The sequence below is a fragment of the Thermochaetoides thermophila genome, assembly GCF_000221225.1.
Source record: "Thermochaetoides thermophila DSM 1495 unplaced genomic scaffold scf7180000011815, whole genome shotgun sequence".
Classification (NCBI taxonomy): domain Eukaryota; kingdom Fungi; phylum Ascomycota; class Sordariomycetes; order Sordariales; family Chaetomiaceae; genus Thermochaetoides; species Thermochaetoides thermophila.
Window position 1 is genome coordinate 51,676 of NW_006383031.1, and position 27,139 is coordinate 78,814.

Consider the following 27,139-nt stretch of genomic DNA (forward strand, 5'->3'; position numbering starts at 1 on the left):
AAGTTAGAACAAAACCCGGAAGAGACATGTCCTGTTCGACAGTGAGGTCCGAGTGAACAGATGTGAGACAATCAGCATACAATATTAGAACTTCCACATGTTGGCTGCCTAGATAGTCCGGTTGTTGTTTTCAAGAGAAATGAGCCCAAAAGCTTTGCTTCATTGCTACGGCTCTCCGAAGTGATGTCACTATAATCACAGACATGACAAAAAATATGTTTTCATGGGAGAAAGCTCAATGCTCTCCTATATTTATGTCCGACTCTGACTGACCGTTCAGTGAATCTATACATGAAGCAGCACACTTGCCACCCGCCTAACCCATCAGCCTGCCATGCTATGTATCATCACCGCCCTCAACCGACGCACCAAGAGAACAGAACATGGCAAAAACAAAACTGTCCTATCAACATCGAAGAAGCAAACGACCCATGACAGGTAGTATGCTAATTCGCCTAACCCAGTCCTGTCTGATAGCTAGTAGCAAAACTCAGAACTTGAAACGATGTCCACACTGCCACCCACCCATCCCAAGGTAATCATAGTAAGAAGTGCATGTAATACAATACCTAGATACCGCCAGGCGCCATGCTATGTATGTGTCAAACCATGAAAGTGAAGCAAGCAACCAGCTTTGAACCTGCCCAAAGCCCAAGCATACTGGTATCTCACCTTCCCCATGGTAAGATCGGAAACAGTACTCCCAGTAAATGCCAGACAGCCTCCTCCAGTAGACAATAAAGGACGGACCAGACTAACTCCTGTCAACAACGAGCCTCTTCGCAGCCGGCTCGCCATCTCTGGCCCCCTCTCCCTCCATCTGCTCCTCGTCACCACAACCCCCACATCCTCCTGAACCTCCAGCGTTACCCTTTCCATCCCCTGTACTTTCATCTTGCCCATCAATTTCCTCCTCCTCAGGCGGACCATACTTCTCCACCCAAAACTTCCTCAACACGCGATAAATAAACTCATACTGCGCCTCAGCCTGTACCATGGTCCTTCTCTGCTCCCTCAAAGCATCCACCACCTCAAACACCAAATCCTCCCTGGCATAATCCGGCGGCAACGCCGATTGCATCCCGCCTGCCCCTTCCCCATCACCTTGCTGATTCCCGCTCCGGTCCCTTTGCTTTAACTCCTCGACTCTGTCATCCCATCCCTCCAAAATGCCCCGTTCCAACTCCCCCATGAGATACTCCAATGCAATAAACGTCCCACTCCTGCCGACGCCGGCGCTGCAATGGACGATGCGAGGGTTAGAGGGGGAAGAATTCTTCTCGCGGGAGAGGCGCATCAGGGTGAAGAAGGAGTCGAGGTCGGAGAGGGACGGGACGCCGAAGTCGGGCCATTTCTTGTAGAGGAAGTGGTAGACTATGCGTTGGTCGACGGGGGCTGAAGAGTCGAAGGCTGTGCGGGGAGTGGGTTCCTGGGGGGTTGCGGGCTGGCTAATGGGAGCAGAGATTAGGTTGGCAGTGGGCAGGGCTGGGGTTGATGGGTTGATTGGGGTTGTTGCTGAGGAGGTTGTGATTGGCGTAGCTGAGCTGGGTGTTGATGAAGCACTTCTTTCCTGCAAAGCCTGAGGACTCTTCATCTTGACATCATCATCGCCATCGATCCCTTCCAGGGGAATCTCCCTCTTTGGATGCACCGTAATTACCAATTTTCTCAACTCAATCGCATCACCGGCCGGCGTCTCCTCGATGGCCTCACACTTGACCGTCGCGCGAAAGCCGTCGCCAAACTCATCCCTCTCATTAACTTCCAAGGGAGGGTCGTCAGGACTCCTAGGGAAGTATGGGTAACACTTCTCAATAGCCCCCTCGTGTGTCTCTGTCAGCATGACAATTACACCAGGGCTCTCCAGCTGCTCAACCACCATGCGCCAGACATGGTCGGTGGTGATCTGCTTAGGGCCCTGCATGGCGATATACCGAGAAGGCTCCTTGGTAGAACCGTCGCGCGCAGCGCGCGGGTGTAGGATGATAGGTGAGGCGTTGATGTAGTCGAGCTTGCCTTCGGGCACGCGAAGCTTGACACGGTTATTGTTCCAGGGCTGGATGTTGACGTAGCGATCGAGGAGCTTGAGGTGGGGACCGGTAACACGGGCCCAGCGGAAGTCGGGAGACGGATTTGTCAGTGACTGCATCATGCGATGACGCTCGCGCCAGACGATCTCGGAGAAGCGATTCTCGATTTCTGGAAGACTGTCAGTAGAGTGCTCTGTATAGAACAAGGAAAAACAAACATACCCTGCTTCGGCAGATCCAAAAACGCCGGCATCTTTGGCGTCTTGGTGGCCTTCTCCATCGTGCTGGCGGCATCCGTCTTGAGAGACAGCGGCGAGACAGGCCTAATCTCAGACACGTTGACATTCAAGTTCCCATTGCTATTCCCTCCATTGCTATTCCCATTGCCATTCCCAGTCGCCACAGACACCGGCGCGGCGGCAGGAGAGTGCGGCAGTGAAGCAGGGGGCGAGTCACGAGCGCGCTTGGCCGAGCGATGAAAGACTCCCTTCAGCTTGTGTAGCGAGGAGCGCACCTGGCCAGGAGAGGGCACAGGCGCGGGCGCCGCAGCGGGCTGCGACTCGGCTGGGGCAGCTACCGCGGCGGCCAACTTATTGCTGCTGGGGGAGGAGTTATTATTGTTGCCGGACAAGTCCGTGGTGATAAGAGTTGGCGGGGCGACATCTTTCTTGCGGCGCGGCCACCGCGGTACGTGAGCCATTCCGGCGTTGGGTAGGTAGAATAATCGGTAGCGGGAGTGAACTCGACACGGGAGGCGTCGGCTCCCGGGGATGAAGAGAGGTCGCAAGGCTGTCGAGCGATGGAGTTGATCAAGGTCAGTCTCGGTACTTGATGTCTATGCTCGGCTAGCGACAGGAAGCTTCTGTGACACAAACACGCAGAGTTCCCTGAATAGGGCGACAGAGCTCGCTCACGGGATCTCGGCGGCGGGCGGAGAGGGGAACGCGAGGGCGCGGCTGTACAAGCAGGGACGGCACGTGCAGCTGCAAGACACGTGGGGAGGTTAGGGAGATCGATAGAGATCTTGCCAGATCTACGTGTAAGTCGATGTGGCTCGAGCGGGAGCGAGATCTTGTTTATGTTCGGTTTAGAGCTGACTCGCTTGCTCTTGTTCACGAGGGGCACTGTTCCGACAGAGACAAGGCTAAAGGTCAAGAGTCAAAACCTGCTTTATCTTTTAGACTTCGGGAAGAACATGCGCGGAGGATGACGGCAGTTGATGGTTGCACACATGCAGGGTTACGAGGGTTGGTTAGATGACAATAAGGTGTAAGAGAAAAAAAAAATCAAAAAAAATCGAGACAACAGGAAAGTGGACAAGTGACCGTCTTCTTTTTTGGCCTGAGAAGGAGCACCGCAGCAATGAGAACTAGAACGGAACCCGACGACGCACGCAATCGCAGCCCAGGCAGGAGGCCCATCAATTGCAAGGTGCCCCTTCCTAGGCAATTTCAGTCCCCAAGATTCTCAGATGCACTCACCTTCGCTCGATGGAGGTCCCACTGACACAGTGTTGCTTAACCCAGTGCCTTCTATGGATCACACTGTCTATTCTCACCCTAACCATTGGACAGAGCTGAGATTGAAGTGTCCACCAGCTAACAGCTCCAGGTTCGGCCCGGCCAGCAGCTCCGATCTCCCCTAGAATCCCTGTCCATGAAACCTTTGAACCTGGATGGGCCAGTGTTGCAACAGAGCCCAAGAACTCCGCTAAAAAAGCCCCACGCTAACTCAAAGGGCTACGACGCTGCCGACACGCTGCTCCGACGCCAGCAATCGTCTGGGATGCCGTCGCAGATGACCGATGGCACGCCGTTGAGACGAAGGGTCAACGTTGACAAGGATATCATTTGCGAGAGATCTGGCAAGTTTCTTAGTAAGAAGTCAATGCCAGGAAGGAGGATGTGTCTCTCAGTATAAGATGCCTTGTGTCACACTCGTAAGCTCATCAGGTCACTCTGCGATTGACAAGTAAAGTCACACAATGTTATTGTCTCATGGTAACACTATGACAAGCCGATCTCAAAACAGCTCTCTTTGTCCAATATCCTCGGTCAGCCGACCGTCTACCGCCGGCCTGGAATGACAACTCATTTCCCTGCTCGATTACCGAGCGAAAGACATCCTGTCGAGATTGACGAAACGGTTGTGACGCCTGGTTACACTGGGTGAGAGACAACAGCCACACTGAAGATCGGACTTTTCATATCGCGGAATGTGTTGACCAAGAAGCAAAAGTCTTGGAGTTCCTTTCAGGTTTGCAAAGCACAAGAGGAACGCCGTGCTTGCTTTCACCTTCAACACGATCAGGACTAGGCGCCTGTACCTTGTTATGGTGCTTGAGGACGCTCAATGACATACCTAACTTTATGACTGTATAGACCTCTGGAGGAGGGATAAGGTTGCTTGGTTAGGTGAGGGCACTAACGTTCCATGTCTGTTAAGCAACTAGGGCTGCAAGCAAGATCAGTGCCCTAACTTCATGTGTGCCTTCACCTCCTCCCCGATAGCCGATTTCACGTGGAAAGCTGTGGCCAGCTGAGCTATACCTTGTGGTCCCCCCCCCGGGTTGTTGGTAAACTCCTAGCAAAAGTCGGATTATGAAGGTGAAGACCATTGGCAATGGGGTCCCAGTTCGTATGACCTTCCAAGTGAGGGCCAGGAATAATGACAGAAGTCCGTTGGCGACGGGCAGGTAGATGCCGGTTAGACTGTGAACCACTTTTGCTTTTACTACTCTTCATAGAATACATAAGCCCATCCTTTTGTACGCCTGCCCAATGACATATTCTCACCCAGGTCCTAATTTACACATGATCACAGTTTTGCTCCTCAGTCTCTCTCCGCGCAAGTTCAGCTAACCTCAACCTCTCTTTGACCCTCACGCCGCAGAATAAACCCCTGAAACCCCCCTCCCACATATAACCTTCTGCTCGACACTCACCTCCCTCCCCTTCTCCCCAATCTTCACCTTCGTCCTCGGCGTAATCTGCAACCTCTGCCTCAGCTCGCCAGCCTTGACATCCCCGCCGCCCTGCGCGGGAACCCCCTTCTCAAAGCGCTCTCCATCCAACGGCGCGATGTGTACCGGAATAGCCACGTTATTCCTCTTCCCCGTTCCTAGCTGGTAATGCTCGTTTCCACCCCACCAGAGCACGTCCGCACCAAAATTGGTGTCACTGACGGGGGTTGAGGCAGAGGCAGTGAGGTGCGTTTTGTTGCCTAGGACCGCGGCTGCGTGGTCAGAGCCGACCGAGACAGAGGCGATGCGGATGGGGACCAAGCGGTTGAGGGACTCGTCGTATTCGGTTAGGTTGGAAAGGGACTTGATCTTGGTGAGGGTTGGGGACATGTGGGCGAATTTGCCTGTGCCGAGGGTGCCACGGAGGCCGGAGCCGCAAGACCAGAGGTCGGTAGTGACAGAGGAGGGATTCTTGGACGAGGACTTTTCCTTGGGAATGGCATCAACCGTGAAGAAGCTGTTTCCTCCGCCGGCGGCGATGGACGTGATCTTGGGGACTTGGTTGGAGTGCTCGTAGCGCTGGGCGAGAGGGACAATTACCGGTGCGTCGACACTGTAGACGCCGCCCTCTGGCTCAACGCCCAGCTGGCCGAAGGTGTTGTCCCCGAAGGCAAATGCCCTCCCTGTACTGTCCAAGGCAAGAGAATGGTAATCGCCTGCAGCAATCGCAGTGATCTTGAGCCCCTCAAGCCCCTTTACCTCATGCGGCGTGTCGTACGGCACGCCTTGTGGCCGAGTCTCCCAAGTCAAGCCAGGAACACCAAGCTGGCCACGCGAGGGGAAGGCCTCGGAGGAGGCGGCGGCAGAAAAGACGCGGCCTTTGGAAGTCAGGAGAAGGCAGTGCTCCAGGCCGGATTGGACGTCAACAACTTTCTCGTTGAGGCCAAGGGAGGATGGCTTGAGGAGGCGATAGTTCAGTGGGTGTTCGGATGTGTTGTTCCAGATGCTGCCCAGCAAGGATTTACCGCTCTCTTTGGGCTTCTCACCCAGTTCCTGGTCGGCTTTCGACACTGGGATGGAGTATACCTTTCCATCTCCCCCAAGTGCGATGATCCTGTCCTTCGAGATCGCAACCTTCCTCAGGTCCTTGCCCTTAAGCGTCACCCGCGGTCCAGGCTCCTCTTTGCAATACCCAGCCCCCCACTGTACCAGATCGCCCTGTTCATTAACCGCAACGCCAAACTGAGAGTCCAGCTTTAGGTCCCGCAAAATCTGTCCATCGAAGTACTTGATCCTCCTTGGAGACTTGACCACTGTCTCCTTCGACTCGGGAGCAACCACTTTACCCGCGTTTGAACCCCACGCGTAGACACCGGGATGTTCCCAACTGTGTTTGACCTGGACATGTTGGGGACTGATATCCTCGCGTGTTTCCTCTTTCGTATGTAACTTCTTATGAGGCTTCTCGAAGATGATCTCTGCCCGTTGGGGACCCTTTGGAGGTATAGAGTCTGAAGTTTCTTTGGGAAACAGGCGCGGGTAGGCAAACAGCACGCCGGCGCCAGAGGCAGCAAAAACACCGAGAAGGGTAGCAATCTTGGTCCCAGACCGGCGAATGGGCTGGAATTCGGGCTCCGGTTGAGAGGATATGTAGCGTGCCCAATGGCGCGGGAGAGTGCGCACAGGCTGGCGAAGGATCCGGAGGAGAGGGGCCATGCTGTGTGAGCTATAAGTGGGTGAGTTGAGGGGAAAAGGTGAGGGAGGAGTCTCCGACGAAATTAGAGAAATGTTCAATTGGTGTGAGGTGAGCCGTCTCTTTAAAGAAAATATCGGCTCTTCCACACCCTTCTGTGTGAATTGAAGTTAGAAGGTGTGAGCCATTGAGATGAGTGAGGTCAGTGAGGTCACTAATGAGGTTGAGCGACAGGCATAACGCGTTTCTCTCAGAGCTTGACCCTTGATAAATCTAACCCTGGAAACCCTGGCATGGTCTTGGCGTCGGTCTTTCACACGCCGATCACCGAGGATCCACCATGTAGTACGTACCAATACTGGCCCCATACGACAGCATCAACATCAACATCAGCACCAAGACGACGAGGCCTACGCCCCCCAGACTAGCAACCCTTCAGATGCCCGGCCAGTCCCCATGAGATAACAATGTACGAAGACTCGTTGTACAGCTTCGTACCCGAATTCCAGCATCGCCGTGCCCCCTCCACAACAACCCAGCCATCCTCGGGCCACCAACGCAAGGCGTCCCTTCTCCAACCACCCACCACCGTACGTTCCCTGATCATTTCCCTCCAACTAAACACGAGATTGACAAAACTGCCCCAGGAAGCTGCAGAAGCAGAAGCTCCCCAACCCCTCGCTGCACTTCTTGAGGCGCAAGAGGACGACGCGAATGTCCCGCCCGAGCCAAGCGTGCCTCGTCGCGCCAAGTCATACTCGGATTTTCATGACATTGTTCGCGTACAGGCGACGGTGCATGTGCGGAAAAGGAAACAGAAGACTAGAAGGAGAAGAGGGAGCGGGCGCGGATGGGAGGCACTAGCTGTGCCGGAGAGCGTAGAGGCCCAATTACCGCAGGCCGAAGAGCCTGAAGAGGAAGAAGGTGTTGAAGAGGAGTTGCTGAAGGCTAGTCAGGGGGAATATTTGTACGTCTCAGACAGCATAACAGTGTCTATGAGCGAAGCTGACAGCCTAGACTCTACCATGAGGAACTCGCTTTGGCAGAACGTCATCTCACCACCCTCATTAACGACACAGACAACGCACTACGTCTGCTCGAGTCGCTATGCACATCGTTCGCCACCGTCGACGAACAAACAGGTTCGTTCCGGGCACAGTGTGATGGCCTAGTGACAGAGCAGAAGCGCTTGCAGGCTCTGGCTGAGGATGTGGGACGCGACCTGCAGTACTACACCTACCTCGACTCAGCGACACGGCGGCTGAATGCCCCTGGGGCCGGCAGGTTGGTGGATGGGACAAGCTTTGTCGAGATCTTGACGACGCTTGACTCGTGCATTGAGTTCATGACACGCAATGTGAGTCTCATGCTCCCTTTATCAAAGGCTTATGCTAATTCTACAGTCCACCTACCGCGATGCCGAGTCCTACCTCGCGCGCTACCAATCACTGCTCACCAAGGCTCTACACCTCCTTGAAGTAGGCTTCAAAAATCATCTCAACAAGGTATCCGCGGAAGTAGGCAAGCAAATCGCCGCCACGCAATCTGAATCTGCCCGTCATGCCCTCGCATACGGTCGCTTTGAAGAACTTGTCCTCGAGTCCTACAACCTGATCCCCAACCTGCAGCACGTCGTGCGCAGCGCCTATAACGAGGCTGGGCATCCTACAGGTCTGCCGACCGCCGATATTTACGCCAACACTGTGAACAACTTGTTCCACGCGTACTGGAATGTCAGAGAACGCGACCTGAAGCCCATCATCCAGCACGACTTGGACACCTTCCGTGCCGAGGCCAAGGAGTCGCTCGCTGCCGCAGCACACGCCTTCATCAAACAAGCGTTCGAGCGTGCCTTCAGCGAAGCCTGTCTCTTCGGACGTATCTTCTCCATTGAGCCAGCACACTCAACTGACGCAAAGTCAGCCTTTGCCGCGCTTAAGGGCCATCAACGGTCTATCCCCACGGGGACTAACATCGCTCCTATCGCGACGACGCTCCAGTCTGCGCTGCAAAACGCCCCTCTGGAGACGGTGTGCGATGTCGTCGGCTGGATCCTGCACGAGTACTTACTGTCAGACTTTGACCCTTCCGAGGAAGAAGAGGAGACGCCCCTTGCCGTCCGCAGCCGCGAGTGGGCATTCCGCCTGCTCGCCGAGCATCTCTGGACCTTCACAGACTCCCTTTTCGACGCTGAAATCACCAAGTCCATCATCAAAGCCCCCCTAACCCCAGACTCCCTCAAGATGGGGCCAACAACAGGAAACGATGTTTCCTCCAACGCCTTCCCAACTGTGAAACACGCACTCGAACTCCTCGTGCTCTTTGACCAGTCCATGCCGAAAGAGCGCTCCGCTAGGAATAGCCCTGTCGTCTTCCGCATAATCACAGAAACTATCTCCTCCCTACAGCGCGCCGAGGCTCGCATCCGCTCTGTCAAACCTCACTCACCAACAGATCCCGACCTCTTTATGATCAAGAATCTGCTCCTCCTCAAAAACGAGCTGGTCACCCTCGAGATTGGCGACATCCGTGCTGCGCCCCATCAGACCGCCGTTGCGGCGCTTGCGGACAGGGGGGTCCAGCATTTCGCGCAGATTTGGGATACGCTGAGGAGGAATGCGCCACAAGGGGGGTTGCTGGGAGGGATTTGGAATGGGATTGGGCGCGTGGGGAGTACTCTGGCGCCGTTGAGCGGGTATATACCTGGGTCGTCGCTTTTCGGGGCTGGGCAGGGACAAGCGGCTGGAGCTGGAGGTCAAGCTGGTGCTGGCGTAGCAGGAGTAGGAGGGGGAAGTGGCGTGCAGGATGCGCATGAGAGGCTGGATGGGCTGTTGAGGCAGCATATCGGGGCGTTTACGAAGCGCTGGGCGGGGACGTTGCATGATGCCCGGTCTGGGAGGCTAGGAGGGAAAAATTTGGGGAAGGTGGAGAAGGAGTTGGAGGAGATGTTAGAGAGGGCGTTTAGTGGGCAGCCGGAGATTGTGGCTAAGTTAAGGGAGGCGATCGCGATTGAGATGGAGGGTATTGGGAGGGAGAGGGTGAGAAGGGTGTAAGTGAGGGGTTCGATTTTAGGTTTAGAGTTATTGAAGACTTCGGGATTTTGGTCAATTATGACCGGATGGATCTTATATTTCTCTCTAGGAGGCCATCGTAATATTGACAGAGAAGGGCTCACATACAAGAGCGAGGGCCAATCTCCCTAGGGGCTGTCTCTTGTATAGCACCAATGCATGACCCTAACCCTCCCTCTCAACCCCGCATAATGCGATATCCCCCTACCCACCACATCACCAACCCCACCTTCTTGTCACACACCCCACACCGCGCATTCCCATCACAAAATCACAATGCACCAATCGAGGGTTGGAGCCCGGAAGGGATGACCAATGGATTTTTTTCCTGGCGAAAAAGCGGGCGAAAAGCACGCCATCGAGCAAAGCCTACTCAGGGGCCAGGGCCCAGTATCAGAGGGTCGTTTAGCGCTGTCGAGAACCCTGCAATCAGAGGGAACTGCCCCACCCAAAAAGTTGAAAGTCATAATCTGGGGGAGTCGGGGCATGGAGATAAGATGGCGGCGGGACCGAGAACCGATCGTGGCCGACCGAGACCGGTGGCTTTTTTGTGTCTACGATTTTGTGATTTGTGTCTTGCGAATAATTTCCCTGATTCTAGTCGGAGCTTAAAATGAATAGTATCTGGGGTTGAGAGTTTATTTTTTTTTTCAAAGTTAAGATTCAGTTTCTTTGAAGGATCTAGTTGGTTTCAATTTCAGAGGGCCGACATCTCACTGAATCGGTTCATCTTCACTTTGCCTCTGATATCAAGTTTCAAATCCCCAGCATTATTGCCGCCAGCAGAGCAGTTTACGACTCGCGCATAGAGTACAGACGCCGGGACACGACAGTAATTAGCGAACTCGCGCGCAAGACACCATAGAGAAATCAGACCCTTTTTGACTTCTTCTCTACACACCTACCCCATTAAACCTCAACACGTCCAAAATGGCCGAAGCCGAAGTCCAACAATCCAGTGCTCTCCAAACAGCCAAGGACCTTTTTTCCGGCGCAGCAGGCGGTGTCGCGCAGGTCCTCATTGGTACGCTCCGCCTCTCTTCCCGTCGCTCCCCCTTCTTCTATACTCCCATACTAACCCCCCTTTGTCCAGGTCAACCATTCGATATAGTAAAAGTCCGCCTCCAAACCAGCTCAACCTATCCCTCAGCGCTCTCCGCAGCCGCCTCCATCTACAAACACGAAGGTCCTCTCGCCTTCTACAAGGGCACTCTAACCCCTCTCCTGGGCATCGGAGCCTGCGTCTCCATCCAGTTTGGAGCGTTCCACGCCGCGCGCCGCTGGCTCGAGCAGCGCAGGGAAGCCAAAGGTCAGACCAAACAGCTCGGCTATGGAGAGTACTACATTGCCGGCGCGTTCGCAGGCATCGCAAACACAGTGCTGTCGTCGCCGATCGAGCACGTGCGTATCCGGCTGCAGACACAGCCTCACGGAGAGAAGAGGCTTTACAACGGGCCATGGGACTGCGTGAGGAAGTTGGTTGCGCAGGGCGGGGTTGGGAACGGATTGTACCGTGGTACGGCCGTTACATTGTTGCGCGAGGCGCAGGCGTACGGTGTGTGGTTTTTGGTGTTTGAGTATTTAATGAATGCGGATGCGGCGCGGAATGGGGTTGATCGGAAGGATATTGCGAGCTATAAGGTCGCGTTGTACGGTGGGTTGGCGGGTGAGGCGCTGTGGTTGGCGAGCTATCCGTTTGATGTGATCAAGAGTAGAATGCAAACGGATGGGTTTGGGCAGGGCAAGCAGTTTGTGAATATGAGGGATTGCTTCAGGCAGACGTGGAGGGAGGCTGGTTGGAAAGGGTTCTGGAAAGGCATTGGGCCTACGCTGGCTAGGGCGATGCCCGTGAGTGCGGGGACGTTTGCGGTCGTGGAGATGACGATGAGGGCAATTAACTGAGGGAGAGATAAGAGGGAGCATGAGTGGTTGTGAGATTGAATGGCGAGCACGAGCGATAAATTAAGCCCCTTGAAAAAGGGCGAGGAGTAGATAGCGACGGCAGCGCCGCAAAGACCCTTCAACGCGAAGGGAGAGAGGGATAGGACTGTCAACTGCCTTGAGTCCCGGTAATATATCCAGAGTTCGTACATACCCCCATGCTCAATCCTCACTTACTCCGCATTCTCAACCCTTCGTTGCAAAATCTGCCGTGCATTCGCTGGGCTCAAGATCTCCAGCCCCATCTCCTCCAGCACTTTCTTCGCCTGCGCATTATCCGTAAACACCCTGTCTGTGGCCGACTTTAAGGTCAAGCCTGCTTCCTGGCCCTCGGGCAGTTTTGCTGGCAGAGTAAGCAGCTGCAGCGCCTCGCCCAGCGCGGCCAACGAGCCCGAGCCCACATCGGGAAGGTATCGCTCGACGAGCGAGACAATGGCGTTTATGTCGCGGGCGAATTGGGCTGCGCCGGCGGAGGTAAACCGCGCGCTCATAAGGACGTCGGTCCACAGCATGGAGTTGAGACGGTCCAGGGCCGAACGCCAGATGCGCCGGAGGGGGGCAGTGCCCAGGGCGCGGCGGAGGAAGGCTAGGTCGCGTTGGAGGATCTGAAGCAAGTTACTAACCATGCCGTATGTATTGAGAAGGGGAGGGAAATAACGAGGCTTACTCTCAGAGGCTCGTCCAGCTCAGGGGTAATGGCCAGGTCGGCTGTCATGGGTTAATTACTGTTACCCATAGCACCACGTGTAAGGGGAACTCACCATCCTCAGCAACGGTGCTCCAATTAGGCCGATGTAGATACGCCTTGAAAGCCTTCTTGTGCGAATCGACCAGCGCATCCGCCAAAAACTCCTCAGCCCTCTTCCTCCTTTGGCTGTACGCCGCAATAGTCTCGTCAAACAAAACGCCCTCCTCATCATCCGATCCGACCGCGGCCGACGTGCGGTCTTTGATTTGGTCATAACTGATGCCCACACTTAAGCTCTCCCTCTTCTTATGACCAGCTCCCGAAGATGAGTTGTTCTTCGAGGCAGCCTTGGCCCTATCCTGCAGCTCCTGCCACAAAGCAACAAAAAACTCGTCGTTACTCCACTCCCGGAGCGTGTTTACGATATGATCTGCGCTTCCATAAACCTTACACAGTGCCTCCAAAGCGCCGGTCCCCTCCAAAGCAGCGAGCTGCTCCTTGGACACACCGAACGCGCGTCCAACAGTCGAGGTTAAGCTCAGATACGCCTCAAGCGACCCCCGCAACGCGTCGTGATACTCATCAAGGATAGTCAACTGGATATCGATCAGGAAGCGCAGCTTATGCCCGAATTTGCGCACGCGACAGTACTGCTGGGTAATAGACCTTAGCAAGTCTGTCACGCGCACGGCGCCAAACGTGGGCTTCGTCTTTCCCGGACCGGCAAAGTCGTAGTCGATTTGACGGCAATCCTGGGTGGCCATGATTTCGTGGTAGCGGTCCAGAGCATATATCTTTTCGGCCTCAAGCCAAGTCCGAAAGTGTGTGGCGAGGACCTCGGCGGTTAGGCCTCCCCATTCTTCGGAGTCTAGACCGCCATCGTAGGCATAGGAGGAGCGCAGTTGGTCGTCGAAGGTCATGAGCTGGGAGAGAAGGCTGCTTAGGAAGGCGGTGTCGCCTTGAGTCTGCTCCAGCGTGCGAGTGACTTTCTCGCGAATGACGGGTAGAAGAGAGGAGATGAAGGCGCAGACTGGGTCCATGTAAACCATCTTGCGAGCGGCTGGTGTGTCAGCGAACTTGGCTGCCAGCAAAGGGGAGAAGTTATCCCGGAAGAAGTCCTCCCACTTCTCAAGCAGATTCAGCACCCAGGGGAAGCAGTGCTGCCCAATGACTTGCGGGGCGCTGGTTGGCTTGTCGCTGAGGAAGTGGAAGCGGAATTCCTTGACAAATATGTCAGTCATGACATCCATGGCTAGCAACGTCACCACCTCTGGTTTGGGCGTGCTGGCAGCATGGAGTATTTCGGGAAGCTGGAGGTCCAAAAGCTTCTCGAAGCACTGCAGCCACTCCTCATCAATCTCGCTCTCCGGCGACACCTGAGCCGGCCATTTCCTTTTCTCCAACACTCTCTCCAGCTCAGTCCTCATAATGCCCTTCATCTCCTCCCACAACCTATCCACAGCGGTCTCGACGTGGCTAACCAAGAAAACAGCTGCCCCATCTGCCTCCTCCTGCAGCTTCTTTAGCCTCAGCGCAAGTTCCTTCAAACGGCCATATGGCTCCAGAGCTTTCCTTGGATCCCCAGGCAGACACTTCCTGGCCTCCTCTCTTAAACCCTCCACATCCTGCAGTAACATCAAATACTTATACGCAAGCTCAACGCTCTCCAGCTGCTTCAGGGGTCTTTCCAACCTGCGAACTGCCGCATCAGGCGCATCAGACGCCGAGACAATCCTCAGACGCACATCGATGCCCTTTTGCAGTTTGTCAAACTCGGCGATCTGGGCAGCGAGCGCCGCAGACCGGTCGGCAGCCACCCGTCGGGCTTCATCCAGGGCGCGGGTCGCGTCGTCGAGCTGGGATTGTAGCTGGCTGCGCTGTAATTCGACAGCGCTAAGGAGGGTATCGATGTGTGCCAAGTCGGCTGGAGTCTGCAGCTTGTCGTCGAGAAAATCCTCGACGCGGGTGTCGGCTTCCATCATGGCTGCGGGGGGGTGTCAAGAAGGGGGGGAGCTGGAAGAGGGTTCAGCTCGAAATGGAAGCTCTGGTGATGGTGTCATGTTAGTTGGTAAGTTACCGTAATGCTATGCGTATCACTGTGGGCCGAACCAGGGGCAGCTCGAAAATTACGGTTCTTGCCCGCCAAAGTCGGTGGATCCCTGTGCCCGACGGGCCCCACCATTGGCATCGTTGGGGTCGGGTCGGCTCTCGCGCTTTCGTACAGTTTCAAAAAAAGATATGGCTTTCTTCCCTCCTCCACATCCCAAATCACACACATTTGAGTTCCCCGTCCCGACGCTCCCGCAGGGCTCCTGCATGCTCCATTCCGCGCTGCCTCCTCCCACTGCAGGAGGCTCACTCTGCTCTTGCTGCTCAACGTCGGCCTTAGGCGCTGAACCGTCGTCGTCGTGGTCGTCAATGGCGCCGCCATGAGGTCGCTTCTGCCCCGTCTCGGGTCTTTGGCCCGTGTTCCCATCGCTTACTCAAGAACCCCTCTCACATGCCGCCGCCTCTTCCACTATTCGGTCCCTGCCCTCCAGGACAACAAGTCGTCCTCGGACTGGTCCTCCATCACCGGCTCATCTTCCTCTTCTTCGTCTTTGTCTGATTCTAGTTCCAGCACCAACAATGAGGAGAAAAAGATCACCACGACCACGACCACAACTACGAAGCGGCGCACCCCGCCCTTGAAAAACTCTCTGCACCGCGTCGCCATCGTCGCCCAAAAGGGTGTCCCGACTAAGCCGCCCTCCCCAACCGCCGCCGAGCCCTCTCGCGGCCGCGACGGCACCAACACTATCAGCGCTGTCTGCATGGCCGAGTCCTTCGACATGGACGCCGTCGTCGACATCCTCAAGAACCACGGCTTCGATCTGGACCCGGATAACACGGGCTTCGAGCTGCACGAGGTGGTGCACGCACGGGGATTCAATAATGGTGACATTTTCGTGTTCCCCTCCGGCACCGTCGTGACCTGGGGCTTGCCGCATGATGTGATTGATACCCTGGCGGCAAAGCATTTGTTGCCTGCTGCGCAGACGCCGTATCAAGCCGAGGACAAGGAGATCGAAGATCTCGACTTCCTCGTCGACCCGGAGCAGGAGGAATCCAGCGTCAGCGGGTCCGTCGTCGTGCTCGGCACCCGTCGTGAAGTGAAGACCGGCGATAAGCTGGATACAACCCTCGCCAAAATCGCTTTCTCCTCCGGCCTGGCCCGCTCCACCAAGCTCGCCGTCCTCGAGTCTTCCCTAACTCGGTATCTCGAAAGCACGCGACACATCCCAGACCGCCTGTCCCAAGGCCTCAAAGCCCCCTTATCGCGAGAACTCATCCTCCAAAAAGCCGGCGAACTCCTCAACCTGCGCAGCCAGCTCAACCACTACCACGACCTGACCGATGCGCTGCCTGACATCTTCTGGGACAGCGAAGAGAAGCTCGAGACATACTACGCCAAGATCGGGAAAGCCCTCGACGTTGGCGTGCGCATCAAGACGCTGAATGACAAGATGACGTACGCACAGGAGGTGGTCAATGTTGCGCAGGGCGTGCTGGACATCAGCGAGAAGATGACCAGCGAGGCGCACAGTACCAGGCTTGAGTGGATTATTATTGGGCTGATTGCGATCGAGGTCGTGTTTGAGCTGCGCAGGGTGTATATGGAGAGGTATGATGTCTTCCAGGAGGAGTTGTTGACGGAGTTGAGGGGATTGAGGGAGGAATCTAAGCAGCTTACCGCGGTTGCTTCAACGAGAAAATAACTTGGATGCCAGGGCCATGTGGTTCTGGATGTGACAGGGACGTAGTTAGCCTAGACCTGGCCGGACTTGGGAGAAAAGCCGGTTCGGCGGTTATGATATGATACCCAGCTTTTATACAAAAGGATAGATCCAGCAATGCCGGAATAGAGACTCTCTACTCTGCTCATGGATAGATGGTGACAAGGACATAAGATGTAGACCTCTGGTGTGCTAACAATATTGTATTTTGGCTATGCTATTTAGGTAAGACTTTATTACCTGCCCATTGAAGTTAATTTGGATGGAGGTAATAAGACAATAAATTGAAAAGAATCGGGTCCAGAAATAAGTCTCCGAGTGTAAAGGGTGACGACGACGACGACGACGATGATGATGATGATAGACAACGATCGAAGTAGACACAAAAAGTCAGATTCCAACCTTATCTTATATCGGTTACCTTTGTTGATTTACTAACATGCTGGACACCCTACTGAGAAACTAAGTAATGCTCAGCAATGCCATTTCATTATGGATGCTACTAAAAGCGAACAGGTACCTGGGTAACCTAACCTCACACCAAAACCAAGTACAAACAAAATCAAACCGATTCCTCAAAACCAACCAACCAACCTGTTCAGTCCAACCATCCATCCGATCCCCAACCTAGATAGACCCTTCTCTCCCCCGTCAACACTGGAAAGAAACAGGGAGCTCTCCGAACTCTCCTCCCTTACTAAAAACAGGTCTAGCTATCCTCGAATCCTTTCCCAGATTCAAGTTCCCTACAATGTTCTTTTGTCTCTCTAAATCCTCCATCCGTTCGACACTCTCTCTGTCTAGGTAGGTGCCTCGCTCAAGTCCTTCCCACATCCGCCTCCTTTCCACACTGACGACGTCACCATTAACCAAATGAACCGACTAGTATTACATACCAACCTCTCTTTTTCTTTTTGAAGAAGTCAACCCACGCGTCGCAAACCACTCACCCACTCACATCTCTCAAAAGGGGAGGTAAACGTGTAAAAAAAAAAAAAGAAAAGGCAGTAGTCTTATGTAGTAGTAAAGTAGGTAATGTAATAAAAACAAGCGTCTTCAAAGCAAAAAGAAGTTCATCAGACCAACCGGAATGGAAAAAGAAAAGGGAGACAATAGAGGAAAACATCAAGGCAACCACGCTTGTTCCATCCCATCCCATTCCATCCAGCTAACCAGCCAACCAGCCATGTAACCAGCCATGTATCCTCTTCTCATCTGGTCTTGTCTTATCTCATCTTTCTATGACACATCTAGCAAGCAGTCCGAGAGCATATCCGCTTCACTGCTTGATGGTCCCTCCATCCGGTCAGTGAACCCAACAACAATTGACATGACATGCGTTAAGATATATCACCCGAACGACACTCCCTGGCTTAAGTTCCTCTTATCACATCAATACTTCAGGCAGAAGGCTGCTGCTGAGGCGGCACCGGAACCGGAGCAGGAGCAACAGTCGGCGTCCCAGGCACAGGACTCGGGCTCGGCGCGACAGTCCTCACCCCAGTGCCATTAACCAACTGCGGAGGAGGTACCTGCCCTGGGACTTGAGGGACCGGCACAGGCGTCTGCGTCCTCTGCTGAGCTTGCGCCATCTGCATCTTTGCCGCAGCAAGCTTATGCACGTCCATCTGTCCTGCAAGCCCGATTCCCGCTAGGCCAACGACACCTCCCGGCGGAGGGGCCTGGTGTCCTGGTGTGGCAGGCCTCGGTTGGAGATTATCGGCGGTGGTGGTCATGACCGGCGCGTAACTGGGCATGGCTGCTGCTGGGAGGGGATGTTGACCCGGGGGAGGGGTTGGGGCGACGGGCTGATGCTGCGGGGGACGTGCGGGCATCATGCCTGCCGGACCAGGAGAGCCAGGAACGTACTGTTGTGGTGGGGGGCGAGGGATCGTGTTCGGGGGCATGCCCGGCTGAGTGGTACCGGGGCCATACGGAGGTGGCGGGCGGGGCATTTGTTGATGTTGAGGTGTGGGCGATTGCGCGTAAGTATGTGGCGGTTGCGGGGGCACCTGCGGCGACATGGTTCGAGGCATTGGAGCTCCGTTAGGATATGGCGAGTAGGGCGCTGGCATGGGTTGTTGTGTCATGGGCGGATGGTGTTGAGGAGGCATTGGTACGGATTGCGCGTGCGGCGGCATATGCTGTGGATGAATAGGTTGTTGTTGAGGATAGCCGGCAGGATAGGCCTGCGGGAACCGGGAGTTGGGCGGTGCCCCAGCCGGCACCATATTGTTGTAATGGGGCGGCGGTGGCTGCTGCGGCGGCATTCGAGGTTGTTGTGCGGGACTCGGCACATACTGCTGCGGCATGCCGGAGTGGCCATACGGACCTTGAGCCTTGGCCAGCTGAGGTGCGTACATCTGCGGCCGGTACTGTGCCGGCGGCGGCTGGGGTCGGGCTTGGTGGTGAGGCTGCGGGATGGGAACCGCGGATGGAGCCCTCGAGTAAACGTTGGGTTGCGGCCGGACCGGTGTCTGCGGCTGGTAGTGCGGTGCATTCGGGACGGGGCGGGCTGAGGGTGTGAATTGCGGCTGATACTGATGGTTGGCGTACTGCGCGGCAGCGACGCTCGGCGCCCTTTGTGATTGCCGCTGGTTGGTGGTCGCCACCTGGGCAGCCAGCCGGGCCTGCCGGGCCGGCTCGTCTTCCTCCATGACACCACGGTAGTCGTCCGACCGAACCTCGATCTTGGTGCTGACCGCCAGCTCGGCAAGCTTGTCCGAGTTGAGACGAGCCACTGCCCACGGGGGCAGTGTTTGGATGATTAAGGCGAGTTGCGACTTCAATGCCTGGTAGGCCATCATCTCCTCTTCGCTCGGCTGGTGTGAGGCACTGCCGTTGCGCAGCATGTCCCCGTTGACCGGGTCGGCCGAGTAACGGTCTTGGCTCGTCGGCAGGGTCAGGTTCCGGTTGCGTTGGTAGGACGCCAAGGTCTCGATCATGTCGGAGATTTCCTCGAGGATGTCGTCTACCTGCTTTTCCTCGTCCGACTTCTTGCCCAGCACGCTGTCCAGGTTGGGGTCGATCAAGCTATCATCCCAGTTCTCAATGACCTCCTTGACACGCTCCTCATCAACCTCCATGATCACGGCCGAGTCGGCGCGTGCCGGCACACCATCCTCTTCGGCAACTTCGGGCTCGATCTCCTCAACCATCTTGTTTAGGTTGCGCCGACCGATGCGTTGGTACCAAATGCGGCTCACTTGCTGGGCCGGAACAATAGCACCCGAGTCATCTCGGCTAGGGGCAAAGCTCGAGAAGGCACCACGGAAAAGAGCCTCAAGCTCGGTCATCTCCAGCTCGATCGACGAGGGCTTCACGCCTGCTAAGCTCTGGGCACGTTCGCGCTGCTTCGTCTTGGTGTGTACGGTAGGCGTGGCATTGGTATAATCCAACCAGACACCTTGTGAAAGGACCTGTGAGAAATAGGTCCCGGTGCGGTATTTCGACTTATCGATAAACTCGGGGTGATAGAAAGTCAAGACATTGCTCTTCGTTGTCGTCTTCGGCGCTTTCGGGGGCTGCAGAGGGGGCAAATTCCGCGGCGAGGGAAACAGCTCGCCAAGGGTAGGCGTGCGGCCCGACTTGTCGCCCGTCAACGGCGGTTCCTGCAAGACCCTGGTAACACTAACACCATTCGGCAACGCTGTCTCCGGCAACGGCTTGTTCGAGCCATCCGGGGCCTGTCGCAGGCTAGTGAATAGAGGGCGCATGGTCGGAGCCATGCCAACCGTGCTCAATACAACACCTCCTGTCCGCGTGCTGATAGAGCTCACTTTTCCTGACGATGACGGCGGGGGCACGTTGGGATATGCCAACTCTCGCCTGTACAGCTCGAGGGCCTTCGTCTTGAAGGCGGCAGCTTCGGCAATGGCGTTTTCATCGGCTGTGGCGCCGGCAGCCTCGAGGTCCTTTATCCGTGCATCGGTGGCGCGGGCAACGTCCACGACGAAATCATCCAGGTTCTCGTAGGCGTTCTGCGTCACCTTATCGGCGATGGTGAGGGGCTTGGAGGGGTCCTCCGATTTTGCCCGCTTTGTTGACGGCTCGCCATGGGAAACAGGCTCAGGGAGATGGCGCTTGAGAATGGGGGACTCGGAAGAATCGAAGCTGTTGTGCAAAGGGCGATGTTAGCGTGTGTGCAAGCGGTGTTGTACGCGAGGGGGCTGCTCGTACCTCTCAAGGACCGCGAAGAAATCACGGATAAGGGGCATGCATTCGGACGCAGCGCGCTGGCCATTGAGCGTAGGCTTCTGCGAATCGCTTATGGCGCTGAGGCTGGGGTCAACGGCGGCTTCGTCGGCAGGCTCGCGTTTTCTCTTGGTAGATTGCGAGGCGATGGACGATGCGGGCGAGTCTGGACGCGACAGTGCAGCGACGCCGTTCGCCTGGGGCGGCGCGACGTCGGGCGAAGCCATGGTCTGGCCTTCGGGGACGGGCGGCGGGGCGATACCGTCGAAGGTCGAGGGTCAAGTACGAGGATGTTGAGACGTCGTGGTTGACTGTTGGCACCGCGGGGGATGATGCTCGACGACGGGATGGGATGGAGTGATACACTAGAGTCCCCTCGGGGATGTGGCTGTTGCCGTTGGTGGTCCCTGGGAAATCCCGTTTGTCGTAACGGTACGGTACGTGCTGGAATCAACGGATGCTGCGATGAAATGGGGTCTGCTTGATGCAATGCGCGGTGTTGCTGCGTGCAGCGTGTGCGCAGAGCGTGTCGTGTGCTCTGCGATTTTTCGCAGCTTTTTTTTTGCTGGGTTTGGCTGGGATCGGCAGCAGTCGCGCGCGGTGCAGACTCGCGTCTTGTCCACGAAAGGGAAGATTGGATGGATGGGGACTGAACGCTAACGGGACTGCGAAGTGCTGAGCAAAGTAGCACGGCGGCTGCAACGCCAAAAAAAAAAAAACTTAGGCTTTTTGCCCTTCCAGGTTCCAAGTTGAACTCTGCGCCTGCGCTGCGTGTCAAGGCTGGTTGGGAATGGATGTGTCTCTCTCCGTCTGTGCGGTGCCTCTGGCAATTTTCAAGTGGATGCCGTTCAGGCTTTGAAAACACCTGTGGACTAAAGATGCAGGTGTTGCAGGCCCGCAAGGCAGTGGAAGTCAAGATGTGATGAATAGATCAATGTTTTTTTCCTGCGGGCAGCGTTCCTGTCAAAGACTCCTTCCTGCAGCAGCGACCTCACTCGCACGCTCACGGGCTCTCAGAGGAGGAAGTCGGACACCGTCGTTGGTCCCAAAAAGCCAGCGCGAGGCTGCGCCGCGCTATGACTCTTGTGGAAATTAGTGGGCCCCTGAGCGCTCAAGTCACGTGACAATTGCGAATCTTGCGCTCTTATTGCTTATGTAAGCTTGGGCCTCAGGCTGCTGTAAAGCCCTGGGCGGGCGGTGGGGACAGCTGCAAGGCGCTTGGGGATGCAAACGCTGCTCCAAATGACAGCAATCTGGCGTTCAAGACTAGTGTTTCGAAAGCATTACAAGTCATTCTTTCATTTTGTTGTTTTTTCTTTTTTTTGGCATGCCAGTCTACAAAATCATTGAATAGCCCATAAAGTCTTTGAAGTCAGTGTGACTCAAATCCCCCGCTGCCCACGAGCACAAGATCGACGAGTGATTTGAAGAGCTCCTGTTACTCTTGACAACCCGCAAGCCCACGCTCCCAGGCTGGTCCCAGACAACAAGCAGTTATGACGCAGGGCCCGATCGGACACGGCCGTCGAACTTCAGTCAATGAACTGGCATAAGACAACAGCATCGAGTAGATAGAGGGTGATTATATTTTGCTAATGAGAGCCATAACATGGCGTCCTTCTAAGTCGCAACTTCAGTCGAAATTGTGATAGTCCAAAAAAAAAATCCCCCGAGATCGCTGCTGCTTCAACGATGGGCTAATTGCAAGTCACCCACTTGATGCTCCGATATCTGCATGATCGGACTTGGCTGGACCTTTGCTGCTCCGGTCGATGCCCCTCCAGGGCTCCGCAAACGCTGCTTCAGCGCCTTGACGTGCGATTGCGGGGTCTTCAATTTTTTTACTGTCGCTCCGATGCCCCTCCATGTCCCATCCAGGCCCATGTCGCACCCCTCCAAAGCCCCTCCATGGCCCATGGTGCTGTTCCCCCACAAAATAATACCTTTGCCCCCAGCTCGCTGACCCCCCGTCGAGTCATCTCTCGCTTCTTCCGTCCCGTCTTCACCTCTCCTCCTTTTTTATTTTTTTTTACATCCTCATAAGATTCCTCACCATCCTAATCACCACTACCAGCTAGATCTAAGTTAGATCAGCTCTCTTTTCATACCTAAAGTCACAATGGCCTCCAACAATACCCAGGGCGCAACCTACGCCCTTCCCCAGACTCACAAGGAGGTTTGTGATCATTCAATTGCGCAATTGGAGTCGAAAGGACCATATCTCACACGCTGCTAGATGCTCGAGAAGTCCCTTGTTGAGTCCGACCCTGAGGTTGCCGATATCATGGTGAGCAGCTCCCACTCATCATCACGACGACCACTGACCCCTTCTAGGCCAAGGAGATTCAGCGCCAGCGGGAGTCTATCATTCTGATTGCTTCGGAGAACGTCACCTCCCGCGCCGTCTTCGATGCCCTCGGCTCCCCCATGTCTAACAAGTACTCGGAGGGCTACCCCGGAGCTCGCTACTACGGTGGTAATCAGTTCATCGACCAGATTGAGCTGCTCTGCCAGAAGCGCGCCCTCGAGGCCTTCCACCTCGACCCTGAGAAGTGGGGTGTCAACGTCCAATGCCTGAGCGGTAGCCCGGCCAACCTCCAGGTTTATCAGGCACTCATGCCTCCTCATGGCCGTCTCATGGGTCTTGACCTCCCCCACGGTGGTCATCTGAGCCACGGCTATCAGACCCCCCAGCGCAAGTAAGAATCCCTTAATCTCCAGGCTTAGCACGGCCAACAGCTTACAATCGCAGGATCTCGGCTGTCTCGACCTACTTCGAGACCATGCCCTACCGCGTTGATCTGGAGACTGGCATCATTGATTACGATACCCTTGAGAAGAACGCCCAGCTCTTCCGCCCCAAGATTCTGGTTGCCGGTACCTCGGCTTACTGCCGTTTGATTGACTACGCGCGCATGCGCAAGATTGCCGACTCTGTTGGTGCCTACCTGGTCGTCGACATCGCCCATATCTCTGGCCTTGTCGCTGCTCAGGTCATCCCCTCTCCTTTCGACTATGCTGATGTCGTCACCACCACCACACACAAGTCTCTCCGTGGGCCTCGCGGTGCCATGATCTTCTTCCGCAAGGGCGTCCGCTCGGTCGACCCCAAGACTGGCAAGGAGACCCTGTACGACCTGGAGGACAAGATCAATTTTTCCGTCTTCCCCGGCCACCAGGGTGGTCCCCACAACCACACCATTACTGCTCTGGCCGTCGCCCTCAAGCAGGCTGCTACCCCTGAGTTCAAGCAGTACCAGCAGCAGGTTGTTGCCAACGCCAAGGCTCTGGAGCGCAAGTTCAAGGAGCTCGGCCACAAACTCGTGTCCGACGGTACCGATTCTCACATGGTGCTGCTTGACTTGCGCCCCTTCAACCTGGACGGTGCTCGTGTTGAGGCCGTCTTGGAGCAGATCAACATTGCTTGCAACAAGAACTCCGTCCCCGGCGACAAGAGCGCCCTCACCCCCGGTGGTCTCCGTATCGGCACTCCTGCCATGACCTCCCGTGGCTTCGGCGAGGCCGACTTCGAGCGCGTTGCTGTTTACATCGATGAGAGCATCCGTCTCTGCAAGGAGATTCAGGCTTCCCTGCCTAAGGAGGCCAACAAGCTCAAGGACTTCAAGGCCAAGGTTGCCAGCGGCGAAATTCCTCGCATCAATGAGCTCAAGAAGGAGATTTCCGACTGGTGCCACACCTTCCCTCTCCCCGTTGAGGGCTGGCGCCAGGATGCCGGTCTCTAAACGGCCGCTCTCAAAATCTCCTTTCAACACTTTTCTCTCATGTCTTTTCTTTCAAATGGTTTGTCAAGGATAACTTGGGTTGGCGATCTCTCAACGAAATCAAGGGTGTAACTCAAAATGGGAATGGAACATAAAAAAAAACACCAAAACGAGGATGTGGCAAACACACAAAAGAGCACTCATATTGCAAATCATTTCATCTAGGCGTTTGCATCGTGGGTGTGCACTGGTCATATCAACTTAAACCATGTTTCTTTTTTTTTTTTCCTCTCGGAACTTCTTGGGAGTTTGTGTGTGTGAAAATCGGTAGTACTTAAAGTCTAGATATGACAGATGGACTGCTTCAACGCGGTTACTATACCCAATGGAAAATGAGAATAGAAAAGTGACTGATTAGTGCCTGAATCTTGATGTGATAGCTATTATGGAGACTGTCCGTACCTTGTACTTAGACATTGAGAGCATCGCGTCTCCTGGCCGAGATAAGAACCATAAGGAGTCCACCAGATATCATCAGTTGCTCAATTTGATGTGCTACCTATCTGTTGACTTTCTTCATCACCCATGGCTTGTTGCTGCTGGAGCGGAATGCCCATCGCTAAAGGCTGCTTACCTTTAGTAAAACAATTTCCAGATCGGTCTTCAATTGCCCGTTGAACTTCCAGATTTTTGTTGCTGACGTAGATGTAAAAACTCATAGTTGAGCCCCAAATCCAGGAGGAGCTTACAACTGGGGAGAGAGCATGTAAAGACAAGTGAAAGATGGATGGAGTCCATAGGAACAAGGAGGCTTCTCTCGTTCCTGGACTGAGCGTCCTGTCGAGCTGGACTTTGTGATCGCCGACAGCAAACGGTGTGATTCTTTAAAGCCACTTTCATAGCTTCATCGACCTTCTCACGCCAATTAATCATCCAGCACAATATGATAGTCACAACATCTTACACATCACCTCGATGGTAACAGAAGGCCCCTGTGATGCTTGTTGAACGGCATGCCGCGGCAACCTGTATTTGACTCTGTCTAAATACCGCAAAAGCCCTCTCCCTCTTGTACCCGTCCGAGGCAAGAAAGCAGGTATCGAATCGTACATCATGATGACACCGATGACTTTTGACTGTCCGTCCGTCCGCCACCCAGCCGTTCGTCCAACCAGCCAACCAACCGCCATCCCATCTAACGTCCTCTCCCCATTCCCCCTTGGAAGGTTTGTAGGATAATATAGGTGCGAGTTGCTCATTTGTAGAAGTCAAACTTATTCTCATCGCTCGTCCCCTTGACCTGGCTGCTATACGCATCCTCCAGATCCGATTGCAGGATCTGGTACCGGTTTTTGCGCACGGCACGCAGACCGGCCTCCTGCATAATCGCCGCAATAACGGCACCACTAAGGGGATCATTTCGGCAAATGAGAGAATCCAGATCGACCTCGGGCGCCAAGCTCATCTTGGAAGCAATCGTCGTGAAAATTAACCGCCTCTCACGGCGGTCCCGAAGCGAGGGGAACTCAATCTTGCGGTCGAGACGGCCCGGGCGCAGAAGCGCCGGGTCGAGGGTATCCGCGCGGTTGGTGGCCATGATGACCTTGACGTTGGAGGTTTGGTCGAAGCCGTCCATCTGGTTGAGTAGCTCAAGCAGAATACGCTGAACTTCACGGTCGGCGCCAGTCTGGGCGTCGAAACGCTTTGTCGCGATGGCATCGATCTCGTCGATGAAGATGATGGCTGGGGCGTTTTCGCGGGCCATGCGGAAGACGTCGCGCACCATGCGCGGACCCTCACCAAGGTACTTCTGCACGAACTCGGAGCCGACGACGCGGATGAAGTTGGCGGTCGTGGAGTTGGCGACGGCCTTAACCAACATGGTCTTGCCGGTACCCGGCGGACCGTACAGAAGCACACCGCGTGGCGGGTCGATACCGATCTGCTTGTACAGGTCAAAGTGGGTCAGAGGGAGCTCGACGGCCTCGCGGATCTCCTGCTTCTGCATGTCGAGACCACCAACATCGGCGTATGTAACATCGGGCTTTTCCTCGGCGCGGAGCATGGCGATGGATGAGTCGGCCTCGGGAGGAAGGATGTCGACGAGCGCGTTCGAGTGCCGGTGTAGGGCAACAGATGAGGAGGGCTTGAGCTGCTCGCGGTCGAGTGTCGATAGGATGCGCACCACATAGTTGGATCCCGTGCTGGATTGAACGATACCGGTGCTGCTTAGAGTTAGAGAGGGCAAAGTCTAGGGATCGTGGAGCGAACGGGACGTACTTCTGGTCAATGGCCTCCATGAACTGGCCGATGACTAGCGGCACGCTCTGGATGCGCTTGATCTCCTCCTGGGCGCGCACCAACTCGCGCTTCAGGCTCCTCTGTTCATCCTTGATGTATTCCTCTTGCAGCTTGATGAACTCGAGCTGCCGTTGCAGGCGCTTCAGGGTCGCATAGTTGTCGCCGTCTGTTGGCACGCCCTCGAAGTTGTCAATGTTGGGGATGGTTGACGGGGCGCTCTTCTTGTGGGGAGGGACGTCGTTGGTGGTGTTTTCCACGAGGATGTCTCCCATGTTGGACTACTGGATCTGGGGCGTGGTCTTAGAAAGGACTTGGAGGGAAGGTCTGGGTTTGGGCAGGTGTTTTCGAGGTTGGACTGGGCTAGTTGTCTTGGGCGTAGGAGAACCGTTTCGCCACGAGGTTATGAGGTATGCCAGGGCCGTGTCTCTGGCAGCAGGACGGGGCGGGCTATGAGGAATGTTTGGTGATGGATTGGGCTCGAGGCTTACTTCGATGGTGTTCGGTTGCTTCAGGTTCAAAGTTGCTTTCGCCGCCCTGTACTGCAGCTCGTCATCCGCAGCAGCCTGAGAGACTGGCCCCACCGCCCGCGTTCTTGGCAGACCCTGGCCAAGAAGTCGCTTTGCCAAGCGCCAAGCTGGAAGTCATCCAGTGCCTACACTGTCAGGTGAGGCGGCGGCTTTGCTGGTGGTCTGTGCTTGGTGGGGCAGGTGGGGGTTTGAGGCAGGTGAATCAGCATGGAGACTCCGTCTGCTCGCCTTGGG

General features: G+C 55.3%; 9 protein-coding genes across 9 annotated transcripts; 4 read left to right on the forward strand and 5 right to left on the reverse strand.

The window, feature by feature from the left end:
• Nucleotides 1–754: 754 nt before the first annotated feature.
• Nucleotides 755–2,730, reverse strand: CTHT_0016240 (tyrosine-protein phosphatase-like protein; the record flags this gene model as incomplete). The annotated part of the gene is made up of 2 exons (XM_006692064.1): nt 755–2,199; nt 2,253–2,730. 2 exons carry the CDS (start codon nt 2,728–2,730, stop codon nt 755–757), a joined length of 1,923 nt encoding a protein of 640 aa, XP_006692127.1.
• Nucleotides 2,731–4,911: 2,181 nt separating this feature from the next.
• CTHT_0016250 (uncharacterized protein) lies at nt 4,912–6,708 on the reverse strand (the record flags this gene model as incomplete). The annotated part of the gene is made up of 1 exon (XM_006692065.1): nt 4,912–6,708. The coding sequence occupies one exon, from the start codon at nt 6,706–6,708 to the stop codon at nt 4,912–4,914; it is 1,797 nt and encodes a 598-aa protein (XP_006692128.1).
• Nucleotides 6,709–7,152: 444 nt separating this feature from the next.
• Nucleotides 7,153–9,738, forward strand: CTHT_0016260 (putative oligomeric golgi complex protein; the record flags this gene model as incomplete). The annotated part of the gene is made up of 4 exons (XM_006692066.1): nt 7,153–7,275; nt 7,333–7,652; nt 7,703–7,969; nt 8,070–9,738. 4 exons carry the CDS (start codon nt 7,153–7,155, stop codon nt 9,736–9,738), a joined length of 2,379 nt encoding a protein of 792 aa, XP_006692129.1.
• Nucleotides 9,739–10,686: 948 nt separating this feature from the next.
• Nucleotides 10,687–11,658, forward strand: CTHT_0016270 (carrier protein (ymc1)-like protein; the record flags this gene model as incomplete). The annotated part of the gene is made up of 2 exons (XM_006692067.1): nt 10,687–10,780; nt 10,850–11,658. The coding sequence occupies 2 exons, from the start codon at nt 10,687–10,689 to the stop codon at nt 11,656–11,658; spliced, it is 903 nt and encodes a 300-aa protein (XP_006692130.1).
• Nucleotides 11,659–11,870: 212 nt separating this feature from the next.
• CTHT_0016280 (uncharacterized protein) lies at nt 11,871–14,367 on the reverse strand (the record flags this gene model as incomplete). Its single annotated transcript, XM_006692068.1, has 3 exons — nt 11,871–12,302; nt 12,365–12,405; nt 12,459–14,367. 3 exons carry the CDS (start codon nt 14,365–14,367, stop codon nt 11,871–11,873), a joined length of 2,382 nt encoding a protein of 793 aa, XP_006692131.1.
• Nucleotides 14,368–14,814: 447 nt separating this feature from the next.
• CTHT_0016290 (uncharacterized protein) lies at nt 14,815–16,143 on the forward strand (the record flags this gene model as incomplete). Its single annotated transcript, XM_006692069.1, has 1 exon — nt 14,815–16,143. The coding sequence occupies one exon, from the start codon at nt 14,815–14,817 to the stop codon at nt 16,141–16,143; it is 1,329 nt and encodes a 442-aa protein (XP_006692132.1).
• A 1,418-nt stretch (nt 16,144–17,561) lies between these two features.
• Nucleotides 17,562–20,582, reverse strand: CTHT_0016300 (uncharacterized protein; the record flags this gene model as incomplete). Its single annotated transcript, XM_006692070.1, has 2 exons — nt 17,562–20,274; nt 20,341–20,582. The coding sequence occupies 2 exons, from the start codon at nt 20,580–20,582 to the stop codon at nt 17,562–17,564; spliced, it is 2,955 nt and encodes a 984-aa protein (XP_006692133.1).
• A 1,892-nt stretch (nt 20,583–22,474) lies between these two features.
• CTHT_0016310 (serine hydroxymethyltransferase-like protein) lies at nt 22,475–24,098 on the forward strand (the record flags this gene model as incomplete). Its single annotated transcript, XM_006692071.1, has 4 exons — nt 22,475–22,531; nt 22,592–22,642; nt 22,690–23,054; nt 23,108–24,098. The coding sequence occupies 4 exons, from the start codon at nt 22,475–22,477 to the stop codon at nt 24,096–24,098; spliced, it is 1,464 nt and encodes a 487-aa protein (XP_006692134.1).
• A 1,234-nt stretch (nt 24,099–25,332) lies between these two features.
• Nucleotides 25,333–26,650, reverse strand: CTHT_0016320 (26S protease regulatory subunit 6B-like protein; the record flags this gene model as incomplete). The annotated part of the gene is made up of 2 exons (XM_006692072.1): nt 25,333–26,302; nt 26,358–26,650. 2 exons carry the CDS (start codon nt 26,648–26,650, stop codon nt 25,333–25,335), a joined length of 1,263 nt encoding a protein of 420 aa, XP_006692135.1.
• Nucleotides 26,651–27,139: the final 489 nt, after the last annotated feature.